Genomic DNA, 12,517 nt, shown 5'->3' on the forward strand with positions numbered 1-12,517 from the left:
TCCTTCAGAAAAAGAGTGAGCAATCCCTTTTTTTGAACTGCTATAAGAGAATTTTGCTTGGGTAACATCTGTGAATTGTGTTTGAATGATATTCCTTCACTTTTGTGGCAAGTTCCAGATTTGTATCTAGTAAAGACTATACATTTTGATATCTCAGTGAAGGATAACAAAGTGTTTTATTTTGGCGATGAGCAACAAAACGGAAGTGACAAACTCCTCTACTGGTGCTTTTACTGACTTCCTGTTTCATTCGCGAACAACCACCACCAAAATGGCGAAGATCGCCAAAACACACGACGGTAAAATGTTTTTGAAATTAATCTATTCGCACTTGTTTTGAACTAGTCAACACATTTACATTACGACAATGTTCTTTGTCGAACAAACATGTGTTTATATCATTATTATATGCACTTTTTATTTATTTAAAATGAGAAAAACAGTCGGCCGGGATACGACGCAACGCGGTCAGATTTAGATAATGGCGCTGGTTGCTATCTTGTTAGCATTTTTTAGCCCTTTACACAGTCCACACGATGGCGATTGTTGTTGACGCTGTGGATTCGTCGACGTGCAAATCATTTCTTTCGGCCTAAATACTTTAAAACAAGACATGTAGATATTTTTTATTAAATGATTTGTGCTAATTTTAGCATCAAGGCTAATGCAGCAGTGCGACAGTTAACACGTTGTTAGAGATTTGATACGCTGGCTCCTAAGCGTCGTTGCTATTTGATGCTACACTTTGCTGCTTAAATTTCATCTATGCATTTAACGCATTTTGTGCAGATATTGAGGCCCAGATCCTCGAAATCCAGGGGATGAAAGCCAATCTGGTGGAGGAAGGAGATGAGCAGGGAGTCGGCCTTGTTTCAACTGGGTTCTATGATCAAGAAATCTATGGAGGGAGCGACAGCCGTTTTGCCGGCTATGTCACTTCCATAGCTGCCAACGAACAGGAAGAAGTAAGATGCGAGCCCCGCATACATATCCACAAATATGTTTTTGTGGTCCACTCCTTGTCTGGTAGTATTGTTATGCTGTCTTGAAACTTTGTTTACGCTTATGTTTTTTTTTTTTTTCTTCCAGGATGATGAAGAAGAAACTGCGACGAGTTTGTTGGGTCAGAAAAAGCAAGGGTACCATGCTCCAGTGGCCATTCTCAATGCCATTCCTCAGTCAGATGAACAAGTATGTGATAACTGATGTGGATGCACACTGTAAAACAATGTACACAAATATAAAATGAACATTGTTACTCATCACAACTTTGTAGTATTTTGTAAAACTTTGCAAGGATGATCAGCACTCTCCCTGACACGCTGATCACGTTTCTTTATATGAAAATTAATCGTGTCTGCTACTTTTTTTTTTTGCAGTATGATCCATTTGCGGAGCATCGTCCACAGAAGATCGCAGAGCGGGAGGACGAGTACAAAGCTCGGCGCATGCAGATGATTATCTCGCCAGAGCGTCTCGACCCCTTTGCAGATGGTAAATTTGGCCTTTTTTCCATCCCCGTTACGACACGGTCCTTTTTATTATTCCCCCTATCGTTTTTGCTTTTTCTGTGCATCATCAAGTGTGGTAGCTGTTCAACCCTTCGACTACAATGCAGTTGCTTGCCTCCCAGACTCTACGCCTTCCCTGTGGTCAATCCTTTGTTGTTGTCTTTTGTCTTTCTAAAACGCAGTCATTTTGGACATCTTATCTAGTTTTTTGGGCAAGGAGTAGGATGGATTAGGATGCTTGATTTACAAAACACCCAAAATAGCTTAACAACTAATAGGATTACCATGCATTTGAGTGGGAGAGGTGGTTAGGTGTTCCAATGTCAAAATCAGATAAGTCGCCTAACAAACGTGGGTAGCAGATGGGTTGTGTGTGTGAGTCGAAGGGTTAACAATCCTGTGCGACCACCAGTTGTACAAGATGTAAAGTGGCGCAACCTGTGAAGTTTAACCAAGAGCGTCATTCGCCTGATGAGGGCACGGTATCTGATTGGCCACTGCTTAGGAAGAGGGAACAATCCACGTAGGTTTCAGAAGTCGCTTTAGAAAATAACCATGATTGGTTTTGCGCCAAAAACGACTTTAATTTGAATGGATTTAGTGTCACTGTGTTATTCTTGGCCTCTTTGACGTTGCACCGTATGTAGCCATTAGGGGTGGGCATTATAAAATTATTACCTTGATCAACTAAAGGGAAATTAACATTTTCATTTTTGATATTGTTAATTTTTGTCGGGGAAATTGTTAAGGTACTAAAGTGTTTTTCAACACCGGTATCACATATGTAAGGTCTATGAGTAGGTTTATTTACTCAAATGCAAATAACCCTATGTCTAAATATACATTATAGTAATGGTGGCACAATGGGCTACGTACTATGTAGCTCCCTGGACTATGCAGTTGTCAAATTATTTTGAGACCATTTACGTGCCTTGGTTGGTGCTGTTTTCTCAGTGTGCGACAGCTCAAATGGGCTTGGTTGATTATTTTTACTGAGGTTAAAAAAGGTGTTTATTTGCAGGCGGTCTATACTGGTCTTTAGTGGATCTCTCGCCTGGGGATGATTTTTGGGGACAGCCTTAATGTGGGGCATTGTATAGCGCTTTGAGCACCATGACGGTGTGTTTACCATTTATTTGACAGCAGACTCGTGGAGTTAAATCAACACCGTATTTGCACCCTTCCAGTGCAGTCTATTTGGACTTAATTGCTTCAAGATAAATCACCCATCAATTCCACACAATCAATAGAAATATAAATCCATCCACCCTTAATTGATTATGCCCATCCCTCGTAGCGACATACAAGCAAAAATCGGAAAGCTTTTCGACCACAAGGCGAGTTGAATTGTTGGAATAGCGTTAGCATTATCAGTAGTGTGAGGCTTGTTAGGAGCCTGCATGTAAAGAGAGCAAAGAGAGCTCTGTGTACGAACTTTGTTGTTGTCAAAATATATTTTTATTTTACAAGGCTCACTGTAAAATAGAAATATGTTCTCTAAGCAAATTGTGTGCCACCATACCACAGGCCCATACTAACTGTCCTTAATTTCTCTCCTACAGCAGTACTGCTTTGCCAGTCCTGTACTGCACTCTGTTAAGGGCGCAGCAACTCATCCTGTGTAGGTTATGGGGGACACAGAGAGAACTGTGCACTTGTCAGTTTTGGTCAGGGTCCACTTGCTCCTGGTCTTTGAACCCAGCTGGAGCTACTCTTGATTCTCTAAAAGACACTTTTTTTTTTTTTTTTTACTGCCTTCAATTTGTCTTGACTATTATGTTTCACTTGCTACCTTTTTTTAGTCAAAAAGGGAGTCAAGATAAATGTTTAGTTAAGTAAACAATGATTAAGTCAAGGAAAAGTGGCTCTGACAGTCATTTTTAATGCAGACGAATGATAAGCTTCAAAAGCAAGTCTTCATTTTGACCCATTTAAGAATTTTTTATCCCCCAAGAAGATACTTTGATTTCTTTCCCCCCCATCTTTTTTGTGTGTCAGATCAATGCTAAACAGGTGGTATACTGTTGTGTGTAAGTTCAAACCCTTTTCCAAAGTGTTACTAATGGTAAAGAGAAATTTTCTAGGCTGCTTTTCTGCTGGTTGAAGTCTGACTACAGAAGGACCCTTGGCACTGAAAGTGTACGTATTCTGAAGAGCACAGCCCAGGACCCCCTCTGCATCAGTGATGGCTCTATCTACTTAAAAGAAAGCACCAAAAACTTAAGCTCTGCTCTCCATATAACTGCTTGTTTTTTCTTATGATGCTATGTCTATGTAAGAGAGGGTAAACATGTAACTCAGTTGGATATACTGTGATTTCACTGTTGTTGTTTTTTTTTTGTTTTTTTTTTAACGGGAACATAAATTTGTAGTCAGGGTTAGCTGGCTGTGTTTGTGCTTGGTGTGAATAACCTAAGCGAGTCCCGAGAGCGTGCACTAATGAGTGTCCTTTGTTCTTGTTGGTGCTCTTTCGCGCAGGAGGCAAAACGCCGGACCCCAAGCTACAGGTCAGATCCTATGTGGACGTCATGAGAGAGCAGAACCTGTCCAAAGAAGAAGTATGGAAAATAATATGCAATTTGCCAAGATGATGATGTTTTCATTGTGTTAACCGTCTGTCACTACTTCCTGCGCAGAGAGAAATTCGTCTGCAGCTCGTAGAGAAGGCCAAGTCGGGTGACCTGAAAGTTGTCAATGGGTCCGCTGCCAGCCAAGCCGCCGCCGCCGCTGCTGCTGCCGCCGCCGCTGCTAAGCGCAAGCGCCGCTGGGACCAGACAGCTGACCAAACTCCTACCAATTCGACCCCCAAAAAGATGTCCAGCTGGGACCAGGCTGATGCCAATTCTGATGTGAGTTTTGCCACATAAACATGATCATTGGAAATCTCCCAAAAGTCAGATTGTCAATTTCTTTTGCGATTTAAAGACTCCGGGACACACTCCGGCGCACACACCTTCAAACAGCCGATGGGACGAAACACCTGGCCGGCCTAAAGGAAGTGAGACCCCCGGGGCCACACCCAGCTCACGCATGTGGGACCCTACACCCAGCCACACGCCGGCCGGTGCAGCCACGCCAGGCAGGGACACACCAGGTCACGCCACACCGGGCCACGGGGGAGCCACGGGAAGCGTCCGGAAGAACCGTTGGGACGAAACGCCAAAGACAGAGAGGGAGACCCCTGGGCACGGCAGTGGCTGGGCTGAAACTCCGCGTACCGACAGGGGGGATGAGTCCGTCGGGGAGACTCCTACTCCAGGTGCCAGCAAGAGGAAATCTCGCTGGGATGAAACACCCGCTAGTCAGATGGGCTCTTCAACACCATTGCTGACTCCTGGAAAGACCCCACTCGGAACTCCTGCCATGAACATGGCTACCCCAACACCTGGTAAAGAAGCTGTGTATTCTAAATTATTACCATCGTTTTGACTAGTCTTTGAGGTGTAAACCCCAAACCCAGTAAAGGTGTGATATTGCCAGACGTGCACACTTTCACACAGCAAAATCGTATTCCGTGGAGAAATGGTCTGGTAAAGTAAGTAGCTGATGTTATTTGTAAAACAATTGTCAGATGGCACCGGTTGCTTTCCTATAAATTGGTGGGTCGAGGGGATGTTTATCATCATAACCCTTGTTCTGGCATTGCAGGTCACCTGATGAGCATGACTCCAGAACAACTGCAGGCGTGGAGGTGGGAGCGGGAGATAGACGAGAGAAACCGGCCTCTCACAGACGACGAGCTTGACGCCATGTTTCCTGAAGGATACAAGGTCCGTGCACCATTCGTACACTACCGCACACTTTCCAGTTGAAAACAAGTTCATCAATACTTTTGGGTCTTTGGTAATTTAGCCCCGAGGCTAGTTTAGTACCGGGGCTCAGTACCCATTCCTAATTTCATTTTGCTTTCAATGCAGGTGTTGCCTCCACCAGCTGGTTACGTGCCCATCCGCACACCGGCTCGCAAGCTCTCGGCAACGCCTACCCCCATCGGCGGCATGACCGGCTTCCACATGCAAGTGGAGGACCGCACCACCAAACAGATGAATGACCAACCCTCTGGAAACCTCCCCTTCCTCAAACCTGATGACATCCAGTATTTTGACAAATTGCTGGTGAGAATTACATCACATAAATCACATCAAATGTAATCCATTCATCCAGGCTGTGTGGTAATTAAACATTTCTGAATGTGTCAGGTTGAGGTGGATGAGTCCACATTGAGCCCTGAAGAACAGAAAGAAAGAAAGATCATGAAGCTGCTGTTGAAGATTAAAAATGGCACTCCCCCCATGAGAAAGGTTGGTACCGCTCACGTTCATCCCTGTTCACCCCTAAACTTCTGAAATAAAGAAAGCATGCAGACTTTTGACCCTGTCTGCTTTTGGTTTTCAGGCGGCCCTGCGTCAGATCACAGACAAAGCTCGTGAGTTTGGAGCAGGACCTTTGTTCAACCAGATCCTCCCACTGCTCATGTCCCCAACCCTTGAGGACCAAGAACGCCACTTGCTGGTCAAAGTCATCGACCGTATTCTCTACAAACTTGACGACCTTGTTCGACCCTATGTACACAAGGTAAACACACGCTCACATCTCTTGTACCTTTCCCAGTTAATTGGACAATGCAAAAGTGACAAACTGTCCTTTTTTGTGTCAAGATCCTGGTGGTGATTGAGCCCCTGCTCATTGATGAGGACTACTACGCCAGAGTGGAAGGCAGAGAGATCATTTCCAACTTGGCAAAGGTAACATTGAACATATTTCTGGAGGTTTTTTTTTTTTTTTTGCCTTCCGCGAACCATTCTCGCCTGTTCGACCTGTCCGGTGGTCGGATCAGGGCTAGTCGTTCGCTAGATTGACTCCAGCATGAGAGCTAGCAGACTTGACTTGAATGCCTTGTCTGTTCTCACCCTGCACTCGCCGGATACAATCAAGCTTTTTACAGATGCATATTTACCTCCTTATGGAAACATGCTGACGGCCTTAATCAGATTTGCCATACTGGATGCGAGCCAAAAAATTACTTAAAGTCAATGGAATGTAGAAAAGCTGCTTTGGATTGAGACCCTGAACCACTCCTGATTGCATAACCCCCTCGTGTTCACAGGCGGCTGGCCTGGCAACCATGATCTCTACCATGCGTCCCGACATTGACAACATGGACGAGTATGTGAGAAACACCACTGCCAGGGCCTTCGCGGTGGTGGCGTCTGCCCTCGGCATCCCCTCCCTGCTACCCTTCCTCAAAGCCGTGTGCAAAAGCAAGAAGTCATGGCAGGCCCGGCACACGGGCATCAAGATCGTACAGCAGATCGCCATCCTTATGGGATGCGCCATCCTTCCTCACCTGCGCAGCTTGGTTGAGATCATTGAGCACGGTCAGTGGCGTTCAAAAGCAAGATGATTGTTAGCACAGTACCCACCATAGAGTTGGTGTTCTTTACTAACCGACAAAACCTTTGCCTGTGGCGGTGCAGGTCTGGTGGATGAGCAGCAAAAGGTGAGGACCATCAGCGCCCTGGCCATCGCTGCGTTGGCTGAAGCCGCAACACCCTATGGTATCGAATCCTTTGACTCGGTGCTCAAGCCCCTCTGGAAGGGTATCAGACAGCACAGAGGAAAAGTAAGTAAATGGACACCAAACTTTACATCTGCAGTTTTGTTTTTCATACTATTGCAACATCAGCACCCAGCATGAAGCCTGAAAGTGGCTCCAGTATAAATTTTTGCTTGCTGTGGCATTTCTTTGGGGCTGTTGCTATTAGTGGCGGTCCAAATGCTACACTAGCAGCACTAGACAACACGCCACTGAATAACAAATAATTGAGAGTGAGTTAATTAATGTCTGTCTTCTTTTTTTTTTTTTTTTTACGTCAGGGCTTGGCTGCCTTCCTCAAAGCTATTGGCTACCTGATCCCTTTGATGGACGCCGAGTACGCCAACTACTACACCCGAGAAGTCATGTTAATCCTCATCAGAGAGTTCCAGTCTCCAGATGAGGAGATGAAAAAGATCGTTCTAAAGGTAAGAAGCCAGCGTCACATAGATATGTGAGACTACTGTGCGACACATTCTCGCCTGTTCTTCCTGTCTGTGGTTGAATCAGGGCTAGTAGTTCGCTAGATAAACTCCCAACATGAGAATTTGCAGAGCCGACACGTGTTCTCTCTGTTCTCACCCTGCAACCCGTTGGGGACAAGCTCAAGTTTTTCCTCTTCTGATCAGCATTGCCGTCTCATCTCGTAGGTGGTGAAGCAGTGCTGTGGCACCGATGGTGTGGAGGCCAACTACATCAAGACTGAGATCCTGCCGCCCTTCTTCAAGCACTTTTGGCAGCACAGGATGGCTTTGGACAGACGTAACTATAGACAGGTTAGCGCTCACAAACATAAAGACCTTTTCATTGTACTGGGAAGTATTTCTTGTTGGCAGAAAGTCACAGGGACGCTTTCCTGTTGGTCTCGACAAAAATGAGAAAAGATGGCAGTGACACATTTGAAGCAGCAAATATGAAGGCGGATATGTTCCCCCAAAAACTACAAATGCCAAACCGCATAAATGCGGGGATTCACTGTATATCAACTAGCTTTCTAATGCTAAAACTAATCTAAGTTTTGTAATCATTGCAGTTGGTGGACACCACCGTTGAACTGGCCAACAAGGTGGGAGCCGCAGAAATTATCTCCCGCATTGTGGACGACCTGAAAGACGAGGCAGAGCAGTACCGTAAAATGGTGATGGAGACCATCGAGAAGATCATGGGCAACCTGGGCGCCGCCGACATCGACCACAAGCTGGAGGAGCAGTTGATTGACGGCATCCTGTACGCCTTCCAGGAACAGACCACAGAGGTGAGCACAAAAGCAATGTAACATTTACTCACGTGTATATACATGTCTACTCACGGAATCCAATTTCCTTTGCAGGATTCGGTGATGCTCAACGGCTTCGGCACGGTGGTTAACGCCCTCGGCAAGCGCGTCAAGCCCTACCTGCCTCAGATCTGCGGTACGGTACTGTGGCGTCTCAACAACAAGTCGGCCAAAGTGCGTCAGCAAGCTGCTGACCTCATCTCACGCACCGCCGTGGTCATGAAGACATGCCAGGAGGTACGTCGAAAAGCCACATCGATAATGCTGTGTTGATGTCCCGGACATGAATGACTCGTTTTTGTTTACATCTGCATCTGCAGGAAAAGCTGATGGGTCACTTGGGTGTGGTCCTGTATGAATACCTAGGAGAAGAATACCCTGAAGTACTGGGCAGCATCTTGGGAGCGCTGAAGGCCATTGTAAATGTTATAGGTATGTCACCACATGTTAGTGACAGTTACTCCAGTTAAAAGAAAACGTGACTATCTCCCTGTTCCCCATTTGCTTGAATACATGTGTCAAAAAGTCTTACCATACTCCCCCTTTCTGCAGGCATGCACAAGATGACTCCCCCCATCAAAGACCTGCTCCCTCGTTTGACTCCGATCTTGAAGAACAGACACGAGAAAGTGCAGGAGAATTGCATCGACCTGGTGGGCAGGATAGCGGACAGGTAAGCATTCCGCACACTGCAAGTAACCACCTGCATAACTGCACATCTCATCTTGTGATTTGTCAATTTATTCCAGGGGTGCTGAGTACGTGTCGGCCAGAGAGTGGATGAGGATTTGTTTTGAGTTGCTGGAGCTTCTCAAGGCTCACAAAAAGGCCATCCGCAGAGCCACTGTCAACACATTTGGCTACATCGCCAAGGCTATTGGGTGAGTGGCTACAAGTGGTGATTGCACATGTTGTCCAAGATGCTGTGAATGTATTTGATAACCCCCAAAAGTGCAAGCACAAACAGATCAAATATGTCAAATCCTTTGATTGACTAATTGTGTTGCCATCCTCTCACTTCCCAGCCCACACGACGTCTTGGCCACTCTGCTCAACAACTTGAAAGTGCAGGAGCGTCAGAACCGCGTCTGCACCACCGTGGCCATCGCCATCGTGGCCGAGACGTGTTCGCCCTTCACCGTTCTGCCCGCGCTTATGAACGAGTACCGCGTTCCTGAGCTCAATGTGCAGAACGGCGTACTCAAGTCGCTGTCCTTCCTGTTCGAGTACATTGGCGAGATGGGCAAGGACTACATCTACGCCGTCACGCCGCTGCTTGAGGATGCGCTTATGGATAGGTAACTCGCCAATGTGGAGAAATAATAAAGCTTTCAACCCTAACCTTAAATAACGTAAATAAATACACTCCCCATTTTGATGGAGTCATTTACTAATGTCATGCAGCCTATTAATATTTTTAGAGAAATATCTGTTGCTCATTATTTGATTAACCTGTCTTAATGTGTTTCTGCAGAGATCTGGTCCATAGGCAAACTGCCAGCGCGGTGGTCCAGCACATGTCCTTGGGCGTTTACGGTTTTGGGTGTGAGGACTCCCTCAACCATTTGCTAAACTACGTGTGGCCCAACGTTTTTGAGACGTCGCCTCACGTCATTCAGGCTGTCATGGGCGCCCTGGAAGGCTTGCGGGTCGCCATCGGGCCGTGCCGCATGCTGCAGTACTGCTTACAGGTAAACAGCTTGTAGATGTGCTGGCACAATGCTAACATAAATTAGCATAGATTTACAATGATTCTCCACCTTCAAACAAGTTGTTACAGTGGGAATGCAGGAATATAACAAAGCCTCAACTTGAACCCCTTTTACACTACATTTTAAGTTTAACCATTAGATTAAATCAGCGTATTCCTCACGTATTTAATGACCAGTTAATTGTTCAATTCTGCCGATCAAGAAGAATCACGCCGCCTCTTGCATCCTGTGTTTTCAGGGTCTTTTCCACCCGGCGCGGAAAGTGCGCGACGTCTACTGGAAGATTTACAACTCCATCTACATCGGTTCCCAAGATGCCCTCATTGCTCACTACCCTCAAGTGTACAACGATGAGAAAAATATGTATCTCCGCTACGAGCTGGACTACGTCTTGTAAATAACCCCCTTGTTCCTCTGCTTTTCCGAATTGGTTTGGTTTTGCTGCCCCAAGTTTATCAGCCCTTCTGTTGTCTTTGAGGCTTGCACAGAAAGTTCAAACTGAGCATAAAGAGTAAGTGAAATACGTTAGTTGTCTGTATTTCCTCCCTGCCCTTCAAGCCATATTGTTTCCCCATCAGTGATCAAAATAGGTAAAAGCAGTTGGAATTGTTTTAAATTTTTGAATATTTCATATGTATCAATAGACAGTTTGATTGGCTGTTCCCTCTCTGTACCTTTTTCCATTTCACGTCTCTGTTCTTAGGATTAGATTGTTGTTTTTATTTAACCAAATAAAAGGTTTCCGTACACTTGTTTGCACATCTGTTTCACAGTCATTAGACTTTGGCATTCCCAAATGAGACATCAGGACATCTTTATTCCAAGTTCATGCTGCTTAGACACAATAAGCAGATGAAGATGAGCAATGAGGGCTCTGCGGGTGACAAAGTATGATGTCATCACTCGCAACAAGCCACACTCAAGTCTTTCAAAATCCTAATTCCACTCAAAACTTTCAGAAGCTTCGTTTCACAATAATGCGTTACAGTTGCAACAGAAAACAATGCATGTCATGCACACAATCTGGCTAGGGTGCAATAGAGAGATTGGATCTCCATTATGTGTTTTTAAAAGTCAATTTCATTGTGGTGCTATGTGGTGGACCGGAAGGATTAAGTGATTAAAAAAAAAAAAAGTCATGTTAGAATAACGTAACAATCATAGTCATACGTATGATTAGAACGCAAAATGATATCCAGACAGGAAATGACGTCATTAAGGACACGCCCACAACAAAGGGCGTGGGAGACGTTCAGCGGCGTATACTCTTTCTATCAAAAGGCAAAAAAAATAAAAACTATTGTTTTTTATTTGTCATAAATGCAAAAAAAAAAAAGCATGGTTTAGTATTCGTTATAAAATGTCATTAATCGTATTTCTGTGTTTTTAGAAAACAAGAAAAACATATTTTGTGTTTGTAGGTGTGTGTGTCCATTTTATTGACCCAATTTGAGTTTTTGATCCAACACTTTTTTAAATAATAAAAAAATATATTTTCTATTTAAAATATGTATTATTGTTTACATGCAATCTAGTTGTTTGGCCACACATTCCATTACGGACAGGTAAAATAACATGAAATGCACATGAAAATTGGGAACAATAGTGTCTATGGGCTTGTAGTGTAAAAAAAAAAAATTGTATATATATTACATGAAATATAGGTTGGTGCCTTTTGATATACCAGACCTGACCCCCGATTTAGCCGTCATTTGGTTGACGTGTGGGAGTGAACTCAAGTCAGCTCAATCAGCAGCTATTTTGCTGAGGAAAATAGTTTGCTTGTGTCACGACTCGTCCCCGGTTGCCTTATTATGTCTATGTTACCATGGTTTCTGTTGGCGTCGCCCCTCCCCTCCTGTGTTACCTCAATCAATGTAACCACAGTCATCTGCCTCTTGTTACCTGTCTTGTATTTAAGTCCTGTCTGCCTCTCACTCCTGTCGGGTCGTTGTTGTCTTTTGTCTCGCGTCATTGTCGGTCAGTTCCGTTTCTGTTATCCAATCTGTCATTCAGTCCTATTGTTGGTTTTGTTAGGAAGTTATGTCAGTTTGCCGGTTTTGTTGGTTTGTCCCCTCATCCTCCCTTCCAACTACCTTTTCCCCCAATAAACCCTGGTCCAAGCTGAATTTGGTTGCACTGCTCCATTCTGATCCGTGACAGCTTGTTGCTAACGGATAACATCAAACATTGTCGACATGTTAACCGTAGGCATCGATAATTGTAGTTTTAGAAGCACCAGATATTTGAAAACAAGTGATGAAGCAACATGTCAACTAAAACGCTAACTAGGTTTGAGCCACCCTTGGCTACCATGAGTTCAAATAGTGCACGTTTGAGATTGCAGAGCAACATCAAGGTCACATATCTCAAACTGCTACAGCAAGTAGTCCAAAAATGTTATCACAATGACAAGCTTATT

At 44.6% G+C, this 12,517-nt stretch overlaps 1 protein-coding gene across 7 annotated transcripts; it reads left to right on the forward strand.

Annotated features, from left to right (window-relative positions):
- The first annotated feature begins 232 nt into the window (after positions 1-232).
- sf3b1 (splicing factor 3b, subunit 1) lies at positions 233-10,854 on the forward strand. 7 transcript variants are annotated; one of them, XM_037280770.1, is made up of 24 exons: positions 233-299; positions 790-965; positions 1,090-1,191; positions 1,380-1,494; positions 3,990-4,069; positions 4,148-4,360; positions 4,437-4,899; positions 5,160-5,281; positions 5,429-5,626; positions 5,711-5,812; positions 5,907-6,086; positions 6,170-6,256; positions 6,619-6,889; positions 6,989-7,134; positions 7,389-7,535; positions 7,758-7,883; positions 8,141-8,362; positions 8,438-8,620; positions 8,704-8,815; positions 8,936-9,056; positions 9,133-9,264; positions 9,409-9,681; positions 9,858-10,074; positions 10,334-10,854. In XM_037280770.1, the coding sequence occupies exons 1-24, from the start codon at positions 272-274 to the stop codon at positions 10,490-10,492; spliced, it is 3,975 nt and encodes a 1,324-aa protein (XP_037136665.1). In that variant the 5' UTR covers positions 233-271; the 3' UTR covers positions 10,493-10,854. The 7 variants fall into 7 exon arrangements, 5 of the variants coding, with proteins under 5 accessions (XP_037136665.1, XP_037136668.1, XP_037136667.1 ...); XM_037280771.1 differs by lacking the exons at positions 233-299; positions 790-965; positions 1,090-1,191; positions 1,380-1,494 and adding an exon at positions 3,295-3,650; XR_005101456.1 differs by lacking the exons at positions 4,437-4,899; positions 5,160-5,281; positions 5,429-5,626; ... (13 more) ...; positions 9,858-10,074; positions 10,334-10,854 and adding an exon at positions 3,596-3,650 and having other exon boundaries at positions 4,148-4,160.
- The last annotated feature ends 1,663 nt before the right edge of the window (positions 10,855-12,517 follow it).

Source organism: Syngnathus acus, chromosome 21, assembly GCF_901709675.1.
Source record: "Syngnathus acus chromosome 21, fSynAcu1.2, whole genome shotgun sequence".
Classification (NCBI taxonomy): Eukaryota; Metazoa; Chordata; class Actinopteri; order Syngnathiformes; family Syngnathidae; genus Syngnathus; species Syngnathus acus.

Coding starts and splice junctions, on each gene's coding strand:
- sf3b1 (XM_037280770.1), top strand. CDS start 272: ATGGCGAAGATCGCCAAAACACACGACG. Junction 6,087..6,169: donor TTCGACCCTATGTACACAAG/GTAAACACACGC, acceptor TTTTGTGTCAAG/ATCCTGGTGGTGATTGAGCC. Junction 9,057..9,132: donor GTGGGCAGGATAGCGGACAG/GTAAGCATTCCG, acceptor AATTTATTCCAG/GGGTGCTGAGTACGTGTCGG.